Source organism: Guillardia theta (assembly GCF_000315625.1).
Source record: "Guillardia theta CCMP2712 unplaced genomic scaffold GUITHscaffold_7, whole genome shotgun sequence".
NCBI lineage: Eukaryota > Cryptophyceae > Pyrenomonadales > Geminigeraceae > Guillardia > Guillardia theta.
The window spans coordinates 1,162,575-1,180,600 of NW_005434667.1; the positions used below are offsets into that span (position 1 = coordinate 1,162,575).

The window sequence follows — 18,026 nt, forward strand, 5'->3', positions numbered from 1 at the left end:
AATCGCTTCTCATCTGCCCCTCGGACATCACCTTCTTACCGCATCTCTTATGCAGATTTCACCGATTGGCTCGACGTCTCGCAGCTCAAGGATGTCCGAAGATCTGCTTCAGAACTTCTCAGCATGGCAGGTCGTCAAATACAAGTGAGCTCCGAAGAACTAGAGCAGATAGAAGCGAGCATCGCCCAGGAAGAGCGCTCGTTCGCCATGCTGGAGTCACGGGTGAAGGACACAGAGGCGCAGCTGAAGCCGTCTGAGGTCTTGCTCGTCACTTCCATCACCCCGCCACTGAGCTGGAAACTTGACAAGACTCTCGTCGAGAAAGTCGACGAGCCTTCCACAGAGCAGCTGGAGGAGGAGGAGGAGGAGGAGGAGGAGGAGATCGAGGAAAGACATGCAGGGCATGATGACGCATTATCGACGGACGTATACCGCTACATGCTCTCCTGTCCGGAGGCTGTGTGCTTGTCAGGAGAAGGAAGCATCATAGTTCTGGATAGTGCCAAGAGCAGTGTGTTCAAAGTTTCGTCATCAGATAAGGTCGAGATCTTAGCCGGCATCGGGATGTCGGGTTACAGCGACGGGAGCACATCCCAAGGCTCAAGCAAGCATGACGCGCCCGACCACGTTCCTGCTGCATTCAGTCACCCGCGGGGAATGAGCATCGATGAGAGTGGAAACATCTTTGTGTGCGATACTGGCAACCACTGTATCCGAGGCATCTCCGTTCATGGAAGGATCACAACGATGGCCGGGACTGCGCAGTCTCCCGGGAGTGCCGACGGGCCAGCCCTGAGCTCCTCGTTCAACCAGCCATGGTGCTGTGTGAGTGGCAGGTTTCATGAAGAGGATTGTTTGTACATCTGCGATTCAGGGAACGACTCGATCAGATGTCTGCATGCTGATGAAGGCGGGGCCATGGTCAAGACGATCGTTGGATCTACGTCACAGCAACACAACAGAAACAAGTTGAAGTTTCCCTGGAGTATTGCGTATGTTGACAACCTCTTATATGTCGGAGACAAGTACAACTATCGATTGGTTGAGCTGAGCCCGGAGAAAGGAGAGATTCTCAGGTGGAAAGCTGCCATACTGCTGGGCTTAACGTAACTCTTTGTCAGGAGCATCTCCGATCTTTGGCCGTCGAGCTTGCGATTTGCCCCGAGAGGGATAGCGATCAGTGACGACGGCAACATGTATCTGACAGACTCTTGGAATTGTAAGGTATCCATGGCGGTCCGAGCTCCTCCCTGTTCTTGACTTCCACAAGGTGTGGAGGTGGAAGGTGGACGGGACGGAGGCCCTTCAAGAGGTGAGAACGGGTCTTGCATGTCTTGTGGAGCTGAAGTTCAAGTCTCAAGGTCGCGGGCTCTGGGATTCGCTCCCACCGGGACGGTAGAGGAGAGTTCGCTCAGTTTCTTTATCCCTCCGGAATCGCGGTAGGAAAGTAACAAGATGCAAGTAAATCTCTCACGGGAGACAGGTCGAGTCTGCTAGCTCTGTGGTGGTTTGCGATACAGGCAATCAGTGTTTGAGAAGATGCAAGTGAGATCGCACTGATGTTGGCTACATGGGTGTTCTCATAGCTGCTCGCAGAATGTTGCGCGATGATGAAGTGAAGGAGAAGATGAAGAAACTGGTTCAGAGCATCAACACGAGGAACATCCGTCAGGTCCTTGAACTCTTTCAAAGCTCTCGTTGCTTAGTGGCATCACAAATTATTCAGGCCATCATCACATGGGCAGTAGCCAGTCAAACGGATTCGACAACGTGGCAGCCGTTCGATGTAGTGCTTTCCCTTGCACTGGGATCTATTGGTTCGGATTCGTCGGAGTGTCCACTGAAAGTCTTTGAGGACAGGAGCCCTGATCTGCGTGCGATGGTGACAATCAGATATGATGTGAATGGTTCTGCATGTGAAGGTCCAGTAGGTTGAAACCATTGCTCGGGTCCTGCAGTGGAGGGTTGTGAAGAGCAGATCACAGGCTGAGTTTGAGGTGCGCAGATTTTACTGCCAGTCTTGAAACGCTGATGCCCTGTATTCATATTCATAGAATTCGCTGGAAATGTCAGATGAGGAGAGAAGAGCGAAGATCGTCGAGGCGAAGCAGATCTTTGACACGTACGACCAGGACGGTGGTGGGAGCATTGATGCTCAGGAGTTGGTAGAAGCTTGCTGTTTGTCGCCATTCACTCATAGACATCATTGTAGAAAGAAGCTCTGGCGGCTGCGGACGTCGAGATGAGCGAGGAGGAAGTGGCTTCTCTTCTTGAGGAGTACGATGAGGATGGCTCGGGAACAATCTCGTTTGAAGAGTTCTGTCAGATGCAGGTCAGGATCTGTTGACCTCCCGCAGCTCCGTTGGTTGATGCTCGTGCAGGGCCTGAGTCTCACTGACACGGAGAGGGAGGAGTTTCTACCCTCGAGCAGTGACGATGCTACTGGGGTAGACTCCGATCACTCCGAGCTTCCTGACACTGCAGCACAATCTCGCAACAGGCAGGAGGAGATAGCGCCTTCAGAGGAGAATTCGGAGAAGCAGGGAGCAGAACAGAAAGCTGCAGGCAGTAGGAAATCTTCAGAGCAGCGAGTTGATGAGAACAAGTCGAAGAAGTCTGTCCCAGCAGCGGACCAGTGAAATCAGCTGTCGCAGACTCTTCTCGTACCTCCAAACCTTCAGCAGCATCTTCAGATAAACTAGCCAGCCAGACTCAAACTCGAAAGAAATGATAGGTAGTTCATGAGGATCGTAATGTTATAGTTGTTGTTGTATATCTACAGGTAGCTGATGAAATGGAAAAACTCATATGAGCTCGTTCAGACTCTCTAAGCCGATGGGATCCTTCCTTGACATGGCTCTGGCGGCCATGATATAATCTCTTGGAGAAGGAGCAAGTACCACATGCCTGTTATTGTAGTTTCAAACACAAGTGTACAAAGATATGTTCTACAAGTGCTCAAAAGATGCTCACCTGTGGATGATCCCACGAGATAGTTTGGTGTACATCCCCAGCACTATCGAGCAGCCCGGCTTGCCTCGGAGCAACTTTTGAACTTTTCCTGGGTGCATTCCATGCACATCCTTTCCATCCACCGTGACAAGGATGTCGCCTACCCCACAGACAGCCTGTCGCTGTAAGAAGAACGATCAGAGGCAGGCGGGTCAAAGAAAAGCACATGGCGCACATCGCAGCATCCATACGGCTCCACCTTGGAGATTCTCAGGCAGCCACTGGAATGTTTGACCCCGTTATACTCAAAGTCTTCAACTGATCCCTCCAGCTCTATCCCACAGTCTATTTCATCCTCTCCCCGAAGAGAATCAGCAAACTTCTCGACTTGAGCTTGAGCAGCCTTCTGCTTGACATCGGAATCTTTGCCATCAGGCTGCTGATGAGTTTTCAGACCACTCTCCAAGTCTGCATTTGACCGCAGGATAGCAACTTCTTCTTCTTGTTTCGATGCTATCTCTTCATATTCGTCTGTGAAACAGCAAATATAATTGTAGATCACTTTCATGCAGACTACGAAGACAAGCGCCAAGAATAGGATACTTCCTACAATGACAGCAAGGTTCTTCCATGTGTTCCCTCCTGCTTCGTTCATGTGTTGCTGGCTTGCACGGAGAACAAGAAGGGCACTGCCAAGGAAGAGGAGAAGGAGGAGAGTAGCGACCAAGTCTTGCTTCCCTGCATTGAAGATCGGCAACCTTCCTCCCCGCGCCCCCACCATAGCGCCGCAGGCTCCAGAAATAGAACAAGGTCACCGGTACGGCACAGCCAGCCTGGCCGCCGGGCGGCTGCCGGGCCGTCACACTGTGTCCTCGTACTGATCTTTAACTTAACTTTGAGTAAAGGCCGCGCCTGGGTCGACCCGGGCCGCCGCCGCTGTAGGCTGTCAACACAGTCTATCCGAGGCCCCCGCTCCCGGGAGTCCGGGCCGCCGCCGCGGCTGAGTCACTACTAGGCTACCCGGTACGGAAGGCTCCGAGTCGGTGTCAACGGTCTACAGTGTGCATAGTACAAGTCTAACAAACTTGTAGCACTGTGACTCAGTAGTGAGTCGGAGGTGCGGCTCTTTAGCGGCTAGTCACGGCGGGTCACCGGCAGGCGCACTGGCCGGGGCCCGTGGGCCGGGGCCGGCGGCACCGTGGCACTGTGACGGGCTTAACTTTGAGTAAAGAAAACGGGGCGCTTGAAGCGGCCCGGCAGCCTTTTTATCAAGTTGAGTGAAATATCAAGTAACTTTTAGTAGTCACCAGGGTCGGACCGTCCGATGGGACCTCAGCCGCAAGCATTATGGCATGCAGGGACACAGGACTCTTTACTCAAAGTTAAGTTAAAGATCAGTACTATTGACTTTTTAAAACTCATTATATCACTCTATTAAGACCCTTGTTGAGTGAAAATAGTGTAGAGCTAGTCCAAAAAGGCCTCAGGCTCATGTCTCTTCGTGGTACGTGCTCGAACAGTTGGGTTTGAATTTTTACAAAAAGATTAGTTTTCAGATATTTTGCTGACCAACGTCACGAGGTCTCGCTTGTAAAGATGACCGTTTGGAGGTCTAACTTGACTACCCCACCTGGTAAAGCAATGACCTCTCTGTCATGACCCCTACTTTATGCTTTTTTCCACCTACCCTATGATAAATGCTGTGTACCTTTGGATCCACTTTACCACCCCACAGAAGAGTATCTGTCTTTACCAACGCCTTTGCGCGCAATGCTAACCAACAATGCCGGCCTCAAGCGGTCAGGCACGAAAGAGTTAGCCATTAACTCAAGGACGGCAGAGCTTGACCATATGTGATTAGTGATAGAACCAAGCACAGTCATTGACTGGCAGGAACCGCAAGGCATCTGAGTCTTGTACTTGGTACAAGGTCAAAGTTATCGCGGTAACTGCTCTAAAGCTCGTATCGACCCTCGTCTTGTTTCTTGGACATTGTTATCAACGTCATGTCTCCTTTGAACAATCAAGAGGAAAGAATTCAGATCAATGGCAACGGTCACACAGATATCAATGACGATGCAACGATGAAGAAGATCACCTCGTTGAATAGCCTTCGGTCTGCCAGCGTCACCTCTCCCGTCCACGGCTTGTTGGAGGACGAGAAAGACAACGATCAGAGAAGTGTCCATAGTCCTCTGTTTTCGAGAATTCTTATCGGGGATACAAATCAAAAGAACTCTCTGAATCGAACTTCCTCTAGCAAAAGCGCGAAGGCAGCAGAAAAAGTATTGAAGGGGTTTGGTATTTTTTCCCGTCCGGAGAAGAAGCGACACACTATTCTGGTTACCCCTGAAAGAAAGCTCCAGAAATTGAAAAGCTCTCAGATCAAGAGGAAAATCCGCAAAGTTCACTTCCGTCTCCCAAAATCCAAGAACGACAAGAGGCTCCATATCCTAGAGCCTGGGTCAGCGTTCTTAGAGAAATGGTTGAGGTTTATGATGCTTCCTTTGGCATATGAGCTGTGGGCGTTCCCGTTCAGACTTGCGTTCTGTGATCCAAGATCGTCAGAAATTCTGATCTGTGATCTTGTCTGCGATATCATCTTCTTCTTCGACGCCATGGTTCGGCTCAACACCGCCATCCCGGCGGAAACGTATCCAGGTCAAACAGAGGCTATAACAGAATGGTCAGGAGTTGCAGAAATGTACGTCAGACACTCTCTCCTCCCCGATCTCCTCCCTATCGTCATGTACTGGGTAAGTAACGGCTGATTGTGTTGCAAATCAGTGAAATCTTAACGTTTAGGTGACAACGCTGTCGTTGCGCTCTTTCTCAGGGAGCCTGGTCTGGATCTGGTGGGCGTTCATGATCCCAAGGCTTGTCACGAGAGTCTCTCGTCTCGCGTTCTTCTTTCGGTCTATGGAAACGAACCTCGAGCTCAACGTTCGAAACCTTCAGGCGGTCAAGATCTGCCTTGTCATTCTCCTGTCCTCCCACTGGGTGGGTTGCCTATACTACTTTCTGGCAAGAGTGCAATCGTTCAAGGAGACAACATGGGTACATTGCACTCTCATCGTTTTTTCTCCATGTCGCTGAAATGCCTCGGCAGGTGCGGGACTTTGAACATCTTCTTCCGCTCTACAAGTTTGACCACAGCACGGTTGCAACGAACTACCTGCTATGCATGTAATGCTTCTTGTCTTTTCCTTTTATCTGTCTCATCTCTTGTTCAAGGTACAAAGGATTCAATGCACTCTCAAACCTTGCATACGACCTTGGCCTGCCGTCGAACATTGTGGAGATGTTGTACTCGCTGATGGTCATGACAATACAGGTTGACATGCCGCCATGTATGTTACCATGGTTAAGAGCATGTTGCAGATCTATCTCAGCGCTTTGATTCTCGGAACTCTCCTAAACTACCTCGTGCGCAAGAACCCGACGGAGGAGGCGCACAAGCAGCACATCGAGCAAGTGAAGCAGTTCATGGAGAGTAAGAGCTTGCCCGTGTCCCTGCAGGAGAGGGTGCTGGGCTACTTCGAGTTCCAGTACCAGAAGAATGTCAACAGCTCTCTTTCTACTTCCATGGATCTCCCGCGATCTCTTCGCATCAAAGTTGCCAACGCCAACTACCACGATCTCATCGTCAAGTGCGCCAACAGGGGAAAACCCCTCAACGGCTGTAGCTCGCAGTTCTTCAACGTAAGTGCACCTTGTATTCCTTGATTGAGCTGAGCTCGTGCTGGGTCTTGCAGGCGCTCATGACGAGGCTCCAAGTGATGCACGTCATGTCAAGTGAGGAGATAGTGAAGAGAGACGAGTGAGTCTTGTTTCCTGCTACCTTCCAGCTGAGGCTTGCTCCTCCTCCAGGATCCCTCGCGAGCTCTACTTTGTGAGTGAAGGGGCCGCGCTCATCATTGATGAGAAGGAGAGGACGATCGGAGTGATCCGAAGCGACGTGCCCGACATCGCTCCCATCATCGGAGAGGTGGAGGGCTTCTCGACTTGATGCCGCTGACTTTTCTTCAGGTTCCCTTCTTCCTCGGCATCAACTACGTGCATACCATCAAAGCAAAGGCGGACGAGGATCTTGAGTTGCTCGTCCTGTCCAAGGAGGACAGCTCGGAGCTGTTCAGTAGCTATCCGGAAGAGCATCAGATCATCTGCGAGAACCTCCTCCGAAAGTTCGACCTGGACGCCAACGGGGACTCGATCAAGGGAGCGCAGGAGGACCTCAGTGACGTGGCCAAGTTAGCAACCAAGACCAAGATCATTCAGTCCATCAAGAGCCGAGCCGAGCGGCTCTTCTTCTCCCTCTCGCACTCAGCAAACTCGGGTGATGTGGAGACTGTCCTGCAGCTAATCCGGCAGGGCGCAGACATCAACAAGTCAAACTACGACAAAAGGACCGTGCTGCACATGGCGTGTGCGGAAGGAAACTATCGGATGGTTGAGATCCTCCTCAACAATGGAGCTGAGAAAGACCTCAAGGATAGATGGGGTCAGACGCCTCTCCAGACGGCCATCAACCACAAGCAGCTCATGATCGTTGGGCTGTTGACGCAGTGGAAGGCGAGTCTCGGCTTCGAGAACGCGGCGTCAGCGCTGTGCGAGGCATCGGGAGGAGGAGACCTGGCGCAGGTGCGGAGGCTGATTGAGAACGGGGTCAACGCCAACCTAGGAGACTACGACAGGAGGACAGCTCTGCATGTGGCCAGCGCTGAGGGTCATGACAAGGTGGTGGAGTACCTGCTGAGCAAGAAGGCGGATCCCAACGCCGCTGACCGCTGGGGAGGAACGCCGCTGCAGGACGCGCTCTTGAACGGGCACGCGCTGGTGGCAACGCTGCTCAAGGCGAAGGGAGGGTCGATGCCCAAGGACGTGGGGAGCGAGGAGGTGTGCTCAGCTGCGGGGCTCGGAGACGTGAAGAGGCTGCGGTTGATGCATGACTACGGTCAGCCGACGGACGTTGGGGACTACGACTTTCGCTTCCCCCGTGAGCCGTTGCTGACGTCACCGTGACCATCTGACCTCTCTTGCAGTCCATCTTGCAGCTGCTGAAGCCAAGGTCCTGGCTGTCTCCTTCCTCCTCGGCGTCAGCGCAGACCCAAACTGCACCGATCGATGGGGAGGGACGCCAATGGACGACACGCTGCGAGGAGGAACGTTGTATCACATGTACTGCGCGAAGCTCATCCAAGGTACTGCGTCTGCTCGCTCCTTCTCTCTGCTCCAAGAGTTTCTCATGCCTCCTGTGTTGACATGCTGTGCTCAGGGTGGGGGGGAGAGCTGGGGCTCTACAAGGACACGGAGGAGGGGAGGAGGTTCATGGAGAGGCTGGACTCCATCTCGATCAAACAAGTTCGACTGCTGATCAAGTCGCTGATCGACCAAGGGCTGGACAAGACGTCTCCCAAGCACCTCACGGTTGAGGAGCTCAACCTCTACCTCAAGGCGAGCGGCGAGATGATGCCTACTGTCCTCCAGCTGTCGTCCAACATCAACAGCGTGACTGGCGACATCCAAGTCTTCCGCGACCTCCTACACACGCAAGTTCTCTTCCTCAAGAGCAAGATTCAGATGATGTTTGATGCTGCTCCTGCCGTCCGAACTCCCTCCTCGTCTCCCGGAGTCAAGTCAGTGTGGATGGAGAAGATTCATGCAACGATGCAGAGCATGCAGCTCATAGGCGTGCAGGACCTGGAGAGCATGGTGATCGACGAGCTCGACCTGGATGGCGACATCGACTCCGAGACCGAGTACGCCCTCTACGAGGAGCTGGACGAGCTGCTGGAAGCGCAGGAGCGAGCTGAGGCGCAGGGAGTGCACTGGGAGAAGCTGGCGGTCTCGTCGTTCCGTCAAGCGGCGATGCGGCTGACCGACATCGAGCTGGCGTACGAGCTCTTGACGCGGGTCGCGTGCTCGGCGAAGTCAGACGTGGTGTCCTACTTCAGCTCGGACCCCTACATGAGCAGCCAAGACCTCGGTATGGTGCTCTCTATCCTCCGGGTGGAGACGGGGAACATCGACGTGGACGACATGCTGTTTGAAGTCCAGCAGCACCTCGAGCTGATGGGCAAAAGAACCTTCTCCGACGGCGAGTCCAGCCATCCCGAGGAGGAGCTGACCGGCGCCAACCTGTCGGAGATCTTTGCGGGCAGCCCCAAGTTCAGGAAGTGTCTGCTGGGGATGCAGGTAGACTCAACGCTCTGCTCGCTCATGAGGTCGGAGTTGAAGCTGCACTTCACTGAGGAGGAGGTGCTGGAGCTGCTCAAGGATCACGGGAAGTTCAACGCCAAGGCAGGAGACACGATCTTTGACGCCTCCAAGCCGGATGGGTCCAGCTGGTACTTCGTTGTCTCCGGGGACGTCAAGTGCGCACAGGAGGACGGAGGAGCGAACTCAGCTGGGTTCGGAACCAACGGAGGAGGAGGGTCGTTCTTCGGAGGGATGTACTACCTGACCGGAATCCAGCCAGCTCAAAGTATCGTCGCCCACAGTCAGTCAAAGATTATCAAGCTCAGCAGGAAGAAGCTGGAGGAGCAGATGCGAGGGAGGAAAGAGGAGAGCATCCGAGCTCTGGCAAGGCTGATGTTGGAGGCTACGGACGTGAAGAGTCTTGAGGAAGGAGGAGCGAGGAAGGCGAGCACGAACAACGACTCCTTCCAGAACTCCTTCCAGACCATGCTCAAGAACTTCTCCTTCCGGTCATTCAAGATGTCCACCGGGACGAGCTTGTCGAACTCGAGGGTAGTTCCCTTTCCTACTCACGAGGCCGGGCAAGGGGGAAAGGGAATAGGCGACAAGCTGTCGAGCGCCTTTGAACTGGAGGAGGAGGAGGATGATGTACTGGACATCACCATCACAGAGGAAGACCGTCGCAAGCTCAAGGAGGGTTTCACGCTGGTGAGCGAGTGCTGGAAGACTCTCTCCCTTGGCTCCTCGTCCGTTGCGCACGGGCAGGTGAGGAGCATCAAGACGCTGGTGGGGGAGAGCGGAGCAGAGCTGTTCGAAGGCTTGTTTGCAGACGTGCTGCAGAACGACGCGATCGACATCACCGTGAACCGGTTCTGGGCCTGCTGGATCGAATTCCTACATGCCGGAGTGACGGAGACCGACGAATCGCTGAGGCTGAGATCACACAAGGTGTCCTTCAACCAGGAGGAAAAGAAGGAGAAAGCCGAGCTAGAGGTGGTCGACATGGAGGACGAGGAGCAGGAGGGCATCTTCGAAGCTCTGCACGCGAGGTTTGCTCCAGTGAGGAGTCTGAGGAAGAGGTTCGCGGAGTATGAGATGAGCATGTGGGAGAGGGAGTACGGCAGGATCGCTGGAGGGCTGAATGAGCCGCTGAGTAGCGACAAGGTGGAGCAGCTGCTGCGGAATGTGTTCTACGACCATCCGTTCAAGATCACGAGAAAGAACTGCAGGGAGCTTTACGAGTTTGTGGGCAAGCGATACAGCAGCGATACCAGGATCTTGTGGTCTGACCTCAACAAGGTACCCTGTCGTCTCCTGCTCCTGCTCCTGCCCCTGCTCCTGCTCCTGCTCCTGCTCCTGCTCCTGCTCCTGCCCCTGCTCCTGCTCCTGCTCCTGCTCCTGCTCCTGCTCCTGCTCCTGCTCCTGCTCCTCACCTTCTTCCTCCTCATCCTCATCCTCATCCTCGTCCTCCTACTCTTTGTTCTCGTCCTATGTCCCTCGTTTCTTATCCGTGATCGCTCTCTCTTTCCCTCTCGTCATCATCAGCCGCACTCTCTTGGTCTGTCCCCCTCCTCGTCTTATGATCATCCGCTGCCTTCCTCTCGTCCCCCCTCCCCCCCCGGCCCATCTCTCCCTTTTAGGCCTTGCTCCTCTTTCCATTCTCCTGCCTCCATTGCTGACTGGAGTACAGGCTCTGCGAGATCAGCAGGCAGGCATCGGCGTGGAGGAGACGGGCTTATTCGTCGGCCGGGCGCTCAATCCCAACAGCATCGTCTACGACTACTGGCGCCTACTCCTCAAGTTCGTCGCCGTCTATGACTTTGTCGCTGTTCCCATCCGCATCGCGTTCAAGCCCTGGGGCAGCATGCTGAGTCCGGTCGCGCTGGGCACGGACCTGACAGCCGACTCAGTCCTCTTCCTCCACCTGTTCCTGGAGCTCAACACAGCCTTCAAGAACGAGCGATCCCTGTGGGTCACTCAACGGTACAAGATCTTCCGTCACGCGGACCTCTTTGTCATCTTCTCTGCTCTCCCTCTCGACTGGTTCGCCTACCTCTGCGGGGCCTCGCTCGAAGCCTGCGACTGGCTGCGGCTGAACAAGCTCTTCCTCCTGCGAGGAAAGATCTGGGAGATGCGAGGGGGGCCGAGCTTGAACCTTTCCAACACAACCACGATGATCTTGAGGATGGCGAAACTGATGGCAATGACGCTGCACGTCTCAGCTTGCATCTGGTTCTTCATCGGCAGAAGTTACGAATCCTGGTTCCCCAACAGAGCCATTAGCTGGTTCTATGTCAGCCCCTCCTACAGCAACATCACCTTCGATCACAACCAGAACTTCGCGATGGTCAACAGGAGGACGGGGGAGGAGTACCTCCTCTCCCTCTACTGGGTAGCCGCCACCCTCACTGTCAACGGCGCCGTCGGCGATATGATCCCGCAGAACGTGATCGAGATCTTCTTTACTATCGTTCTCATGGCGCTCAACATGACGCTGTACCGCTGGGTGATCGGAGAAGTCTCGACGATCATCATGAGCGCAGACGATGACGTGGTGAAGAGGAGAGAGCAGATGGAGAAGATAAAGATCTTCATCTCGGGAGGAAAGTTCTCCTCGAAGCTCCAGGAAGAGATCAAGTCTCACTTCTGGGCGGTTCAGAACGGCTCCACCCTGGATCAGACGGTGATCTTCAAGGGGCTCAACCATGGGCTACAGGTGGAAGTCGCTCGCTTTATCTCCCGCAAGCACCTCGACAACGTGGAGCTGTTCAAGGGATGCAGCGAGTTCCTTCTGGACGGCGTGTGCGTACTGCTGAGGGAGGTGTCGTTCATGCCGGAGGAAGTGTTGTTTCATGTGCTTGAAGGTAAGATGAGATGATAGCGTTGGCGATACAGTGTGGCCTCCTCCTACTCGTTTCCTGCTCATTTTCTCTTCCTCCGTTTCTCCTCTTCTCCACCTTCTTTCTTCACCTGCTCTTCTCTTCCTCTACTCCGTTCCCTCCTCCGCTTCCTTCCATCTCCTCCACTGTCACTGACTTGTTCTTCTAGTCTCCAAGGCCATGTTCTTCGTTGTGAGCGGGGCAGTGGAGGAGGTACAGGAGAAGGATGAGGGAGAGACAGTGACTGCCGTCCGACGCACCAACCACTCGGTAGGAGGCCTTGCCTTCTTCTTCGGGCTGCGGCAGCTGGAAACAGCGAGGGCGTCCAAGGGAGGGGCAGTGTGCTTGCGGTTGGAGCGAGAGAGCTTTGTTGAGCTCCTCAAGACCCACCAGAGGGACGAGGATGTCATTGCACAGAACGCAATGCGGTCGTTCGAGGTGGTGAACAAGTCTAGGATGGGAGGCAGCAGCAAGCACTCGGGGTACTCGGGGATGTCAAGCCAGTCGAGCGGGTCGTCGAGGAAGAGGAAGAGGAAGGAGAGGTTCGACGAGGAGACAGCGTCCAAAAAGTCCGGGGGTAGCACCTCCAAGAAATCGTCCAACTCCAAGATGTCAGAGGAGAAGTCCACCACTGTCTCTACCAATCTTGAATCTGACAACTCGGTGAGCCTGCTGCCTGCTGTCTTCAGTCCTGTTGTCTTGCCTGCCCCCTTGCTAGAAAGTGCTGAATGTGATGATCGTGACGATGGTGATGAATTTTTCTTCCTCTCTCTTGTCCTCGTCTCTGCTCTGACTCTTCTTAGGACGATTCCTCGGAGCTCGTGGCTGGAGAAGGCACCAACGACAAAGTAGCGATGCTCAAGGTCCGGAGAAAGAACGAGAGGATCGTCCTGCTCCTCTCTCTCGCCGCGCATGGCGATGTCGATAAGGTCAGGAAGCTGCTCGCCAACGCCGAGGCCTCGGTCAACGACGAGGACGGACTCAAACGCACAGCCCTGCACTTGGCGGCAAGCGAAGGGCACGGGGAGCTGGTGAAGGTTCTGCTCAAGATGAAAGCGGACGCGAACCTCAAGGACTCGTTTGACAACACGCCGCTCAACGACGCTGTTCGCATGAAACACGACAAGGTCGCCAAGCTCATCCGCGATGCTGTCCCAGGCATCCGCGTGCTGCTCCCTGGCAACCAGGCAGGCGTTCTCATGTGTCAGGCTGCGGCAGACGGCGACCAGGAGCAGATCAAGCGGCTGCTTGAGAATGGCGTTGGGATCGACGAGAGCGACTACGACGGGAGAACGGTACTCCCCGCCCCTTCGCTAGCTCCTCTTCTTCTCCTGCTCCCCCTGTTCCTACCCCCGCGCTCGCTCTGTTCTGTTCGCTCCTTGACTCCCTAGCCTTATGTATTCTGCGCTCACTCGCTCACCGCAGGCACTACATCTTGCTTGCTGCGAGGGGCATGTCGACTTGGTTCAGTTTCTGCTCTCCTCAAAGGCGAACATCGCATGCCAGGATCGCTTCAAGGGGACGCCGCTGGAGGACGCGGTGCGGCACACGTTCGACATCAGGAACGCGGGCCACGTGCAGTCGATCCTTCGAGAGTTCGGGGCGAGTCTGGCAATGAAGAAGAGCGACTATGCCGCCAAGATCTGCTCGCTTGCAGCTCGGGGAGACCTGAGGATGATGCAGGTGCTGGTTGACAACGGGGTTGAGGTCGACATCGCCGACTATGACGGCCGTACCCCCCTCCACCTGGCGGCAGCCAACGGGAACACGTCGATCCTGGAGTACCTCATCCAGCAGGAGGGGGTGGTGGTCAACGCGACTGACCGGTTCGGCTACACCCCCCTCGACGACGCGCTGCGGCACAGCAAGAAGACGGCAGTCGCGATCCTGGAGGAGGTGGGCGGAAAGACGCACGAGGATCCGGCGCTGGTAGCCATCATGGAGGAGCATACAGCAAGGATGAAGAAGAGGAAGCGAGAAGAGACCATCCCCAAGATCGCCGAGCTAGTCAAGAACAGCCCGGAGAGTCATGCACTGCAGTGGACGGAAGAGGAGCTGCTTCCAAGGATGAAGGACGAGCTAAGGGCGGTGGAGGAGACGCTGCAGGAGATCGAGAGCCTCTGGAAGGAGACCGAGCTGAAGCTCAACTCGCAGATTCTGGACTTCTACTTGGTCTGTGTCGAGCTCAGCACGTCCATGGCTCCTCTGTCCAAGGACTGCAGGAAGAAGATGATAGCGATGAGGCGGCTGCTTGAGAGCGAGTACTCGGAGTCAGGCCCCATCTCCTGCAAGATGTGGATCTCCCTGTCGTCAAAGTTCCGGCGGGTGATCGGAGATATCATGCTGGACTTCAGGAACTACCTCCAGCTCCTCAGGATCGCTAAAGACCTCCTCAAGGAAGTCAGCAAGCAGCAGAAGAGAATGAAGTTCGTGACTGAGCAGAGCTCGCGCCGCGCTTCGTTGATTGCGGCAATGGAGGAAGGACCGGATTGAAGATCCAAGGAGGATGTACTTTTTTCAACTGTGGGACGACTATGTATTTTTTTCAACTGTGAAAACGACTATGTACAAGGATGAAAGATAGGCATAGTATTGAAGGAAATGGAATGAACAAGAATGTAAGGTAGACATAATAATGAAGGGAATTGAACAATCAAGTATGCAAGAGAGGCGTGATGAGGGAAATGGAATGAATGAACGAGTATGAAGGAAGGGAAGGGACGAACAGGTATAATAGCGTGCACGAGAGGAGGAGGGAAATGTCAGTCAAAACGTCAGTCATGCGGCTGAAACAACATCTTGGATAGCGAAAGTTCGTCCATGGCCCTTGCGATTCCCCGCATTCGGTTCCTCCTCGCCTGTATGTTCTCCTCCATTGCTCGCTCCTCCTTCTCCTCCTCCGGCTCTCCCACGTACAGGAAGCCTTCCGGCGGCTCCCAGTACTGGGTCAGGTCTGCCATGCACATTCAGCAACACCTTCAGCTGAACTCCAGCAGTCACGTGTTGGCAGGTAGGGTCCGATGGGCTCCCGTTTCGGCCCCAGCAGCATCTGGTTGGGCGGCCGCTTGCCCCAAAGCTTGAACATGCTCGCGAGTCTGAGCGCCTCCTCCCCCCACCAGGACGGGAAGTGCTGCACCCTCGCCTGCGCAGCTGCGGTCAAGCTCAGCTACCCCCAAGCTCACCCACCTGAATTTCGACCTGTGTCCTCTCTCCTGCAAGCTCGTCAAGTGCTGGAGCTAGCTGGCGGGCGCAAGTCACCTGTACCATTCCCGAAGTCTCGATAGCTCGGGAGGGTCAACGTGATGTCCTTGTGGAGCTCCTGCCAGCAGCAGCATCGTTAGCGTCGTCATCTACCTCGCCAGCCTCGTCACGACCTGATCTGTCAAGAAGGACAAGAGAGTCTCGGCGAAGTCGATGGACGTCAAGTTCCAGGCGTTGAACTTAGAGGCGTCAAATGTCTTCTTCTGCTCCTCTAGGAATGTTCTGATCGCTTCCTCGCTCCTGTTGGTTCGCCCATACGGTACCGTGTGCAGCCTCGTACCGAAAGGGCAGCAGCGCGCGTCGTAACTGATGACGCCATTGTAAGCGCAGTACGTCCACTCAGTGCCGTGGAGGAAGATGCTGAGCTGCCACATCCCGAACTCCATCGGGTCGCTCGCGTCCTCGTCTGACGCCAGGAACCTTGCTACTCCCCTGAGGTCGTAGTAGTTCACATAGACGCGAGGAGCTTCGGGATGCTGCTGAAGCTCAGCCTCCTCAATCGCCTCCACCATGATCTCATCTGCTTTCGTCTGAATTGCATGGCAGATAAGCTCCTTGTCCGATGAGACGCCATTGCTGATGTTGCCGCGAACGGCACACACCCGAATTTTCTTGTACCTTGTCTCCAGTTGCTCATCCAGCGTATGATATGCTGAGGGATCTGCATCGGCATCGAATCCCAGGAGATCGTACAGTTCTCTCTTTCTGTCTTCGTCCTCTGCGCACTCTACCGACCCTGATGCTTCTCCTTCCTCCTCCGGATCGTGAAAGCCTCGGGCATCACCGACAGCTCCTCCTCTCAACTGCCAGCGCAGCCCGACGAGAGGAGGAGGACTTGAACTTGCCGCCATGCACATCACTGATGCACTTCGAAGCTCTTCAACGTGCCGCTGGCTCGCCATCGCGCTCATCATCCACCATAGCAACGGCATGATCCGCCCCCGCCCTCGACCCGCCATCACTTTGTCATCGTCCCCCATTCCTCCAACCCTACCCCTGATGACTACCCCTACCCTTGTTTTTGTACAGGGGAAGAACCCCCTTTGATCTCGTTTTTTGTACCACCCTACCCTCTTGTGGTGTGCGACATGCAGATCGAGCTTGCTCAAGGCGTGTTCGTGAGGTAAGCATGCACTGGAGGCGAGGGGAGACGGTGAGATGGCAGCAGCAGCACAAGGAGGGAGGGAGAGAGAGGGAGAGAGAGAGAGAGTCGGAGGAAGATCAGGAGGAAGATCAGGAGACAGAGCAGAGTAGGGGACGAGGAGGAAGGAGGAAGGAGGGGAGAGCGGGTAACCAAGTGATGGGACGGGGTAGACATCGTTGTAGCTTGTGAAAGCCATGCCGTCAAGCAGAGGAGAGAAGATGATGCGTGTGGCACTTGCACTGAAGTTTCTAACGAGACAGCTGGGGGAGCTGCTGGGATCAAGATGCTCGAGACGCTTCCATCACGCACGCCATCGTCTTCACCAACAAAGAGCAGCAGGGCGAGTTCAAGGGCGAGACGTTGCTGGTGCGAGTGCATGGGAACAAGGGGGAGGATCATATGAAAGCTTTCACGGACATCCGGCAGTTTTGCAGCCATGCTCTCGCTTCAGATGTCAAGATCCTCTTCACGTGCACCGAGTATCGTCGGAGCCCCCACGGCTCTGGGTTGGATGGTCGTGTGCTGACCGGCGCGATATCGTTCCTCATGTGCCAGAGGCAGCAGAGCCTGCGCGGGTGCTGTGATGAGGTACAGGATGTGCTGATGACGTCTGGAGTCCGCGAGGAGGAGATGAGAGCTCTCAGTCCGTACCTGTTCTCCTCCCTCCTTCTGTGGTCCGAGACGCTGGAGTTGGCGGATTCCGCGTCAGCGGTCGAAGAGGCGAGGAAGTTGCTGGTGGAGAAGAGCTCGTATGTTTGCCTGGCGAGTGAAGGTTGTTGACTTGCTCTTCTTTCAGCGATCAAGCTTGGGTTGCAAGCCTTCCGTTTCGAGCGGGAGACGGCGGCAGAGCAGCGGGGAACGCCTGGATCTGCTTCGAGGGATACTGGCTTGAGGTGGAGATGGTGCGGTCAGACCCGCGTGTCTGCTGCGTCAAGAATCTTGTGAGCCAGGAGGAGGCAGAGGATTTGATTGCAGCAGCGAGCGACGTGGGGCTGAAGCAGAGCCTGGTTGCATCCATGAGGGAGAAGATGGGAAAGGGTTCTTTCGACGCCGCGGGCCTGAAAGAGCAAGGGATCTCCGAGGGGAGAACGTCGACCAGCTGCCGCGTCCCTCGCAGCCACCCAGTAGCAGCAGCTGCAGTGATGCGAGCAGCGTTCTTGTGCGGTGTGAGCCCCCACTGCTCCGAGGCTGTTCAGGTAGTGCATTACGAGCGAGGGCAGCGGTACGACGTGCACAACGACTGGTTTCAACCCGGCACCCCTTACTACCACGACAGAGTCTGTCTGAGCTGTTGCTTCCTCCTCCTCTGACGACCGTTAGATTCGATCCCGAGGGCAACGCATCATATCGTTCTTCTGCTACCTCTCCGAAGTACCGGAGGGACAGGGAGGATGTACCTTCTTTCCCGAGCTGGATCTCCGCTTCCGTCCCAGCAAGGGCTCAGCAGCCTTGTGGTACAACCAGGTCGGTCCTCGAGGTCCCTTGCCATGTCATGACCATCATTGCAGAAAATCTCAGGCGAGATGGACGAAAGGTGTGCTCCCTCCCTCCACACTCAACTCCCTCCCCTCCCCTCCCTCCCTCCATCCCTC

The 18,026-nt window shown here is 55.0% G+C and overlaps 7 protein-coding genes across 7 annotated transcripts; 5 read left to right on the forward strand and 2 right to left on the reverse strand.

Moving 5' to 3' along the window:
* Positions 1-2,066: 2,066 nt before the first annotated feature.
* GUITHDRAFT_64687 (hypothetical protein) lies at positions 2,067-2,347 on the forward strand (the record flags this gene model as incomplete). Its single annotated transcript, XM_005840044.1, has 2 exons — positions 2,067-2,165; positions 2,213-2,347. The coding sequence occupies 2 exons, from the start codon at positions 2,067-2,069 to the stop codon at positions 2,345-2,347; spliced, it is 234 nt and encodes a 77-aa protein (XP_005840101.1).
* Positions 2,348-2,969: 622 nt separating this feature from the next.
* GUITHDRAFT_161172 (hypothetical protein) lies at positions 2,970-3,746 on the reverse strand (the record flags this gene model as incomplete). Its single annotated transcript, XM_005840045.1, has 2 exons — positions 3,188-3,746; positions 2,970-3,134 (listed from the first exon to the last, which is right to left on the reverse strand). The coding sequence occupies exons 1-2, from the start codon at positions 3,731-3,733 to the stop codon at positions 2,970-2,972; spliced, it is 711 nt and encodes a 236-aa protein (XP_005840102.1). The 5' UTR covers positions 3,734-3,746.
* Positions 3,747-7,257: 3,511 nt separating this feature from the next.
* Positions 7,258-7,530, forward strand: GUITHDRAFT_41816 (hypothetical protein; the record flags this gene model as incomplete). Its single annotated transcript, XM_005840046.1, has 1 exon — positions 7,258-7,530. A coding segment is annotated over one exon (273 nt), but the record flags the coding sequence as incomplete, so codon positions are not given.
* A 120-nt stretch (positions 7,531-7,650) lies between these two features.
* Positions 7,651-13,177, forward strand: GUITHDRAFT_39480 (hypothetical protein; the record flags this gene model as incomplete). Its single annotated transcript, XM_005840047.1, has 2 exons — positions 7,651-7,788; positions 12,959-13,177. Coding segments are annotated over 2 exons (357 nt in total), but the record flags the coding sequence as incomplete, so codon positions are not given.
* A 514-nt stretch (positions 13,178-13,691) lies between these two features.
* On the forward strand, positions 13,692-13,919 carry GUITHDRAFT_44578 (hypothetical protein; the record flags this gene model as incomplete). Its single annotated transcript, XM_005840048.1, has 1 exon — positions 13,692-13,919. A coding segment is annotated over one exon (228 nt), but the record flags the coding sequence as incomplete, so codon positions are not given.
* An 884-nt stretch (positions 13,920-14,803) lies between these two features.
* GUITHDRAFT_133492 (hypothetical protein) lies at positions 14,804-16,192 on the reverse strand (the record flags this gene model as incomplete). The annotated part of the gene is made up of 5 exons (XM_005840049.1): positions 14,804-14,982; positions 15,006-15,171; positions 15,216-15,241; positions 15,288-15,348; positions 15,404-16,192. The coding sequence occupies 5 exons, from the start codon at positions 16,190-16,192 to the stop codon at positions 14,804-14,806; spliced, it is 1,221 nt and encodes a 406-aa protein (XP_005840106.1).
* Positions 16,193-17,519: 1,327 nt separating this feature from the next.
* On the forward strand, positions 17,520-17,901 carry GUITHDRAFT_53615 (hypothetical protein; the record flags this gene model as incomplete). Its single annotated transcript, XM_005840050.1, has 2 exons — positions 17,520-17,715; positions 17,768-17,901. Coding segments are annotated over 2 exons (330 nt in total), but the record flags the coding sequence as incomplete, so codon positions are not given.
* Between the last annotated feature and the right edge of the window lie 125 nt (positions 17,902-18,026).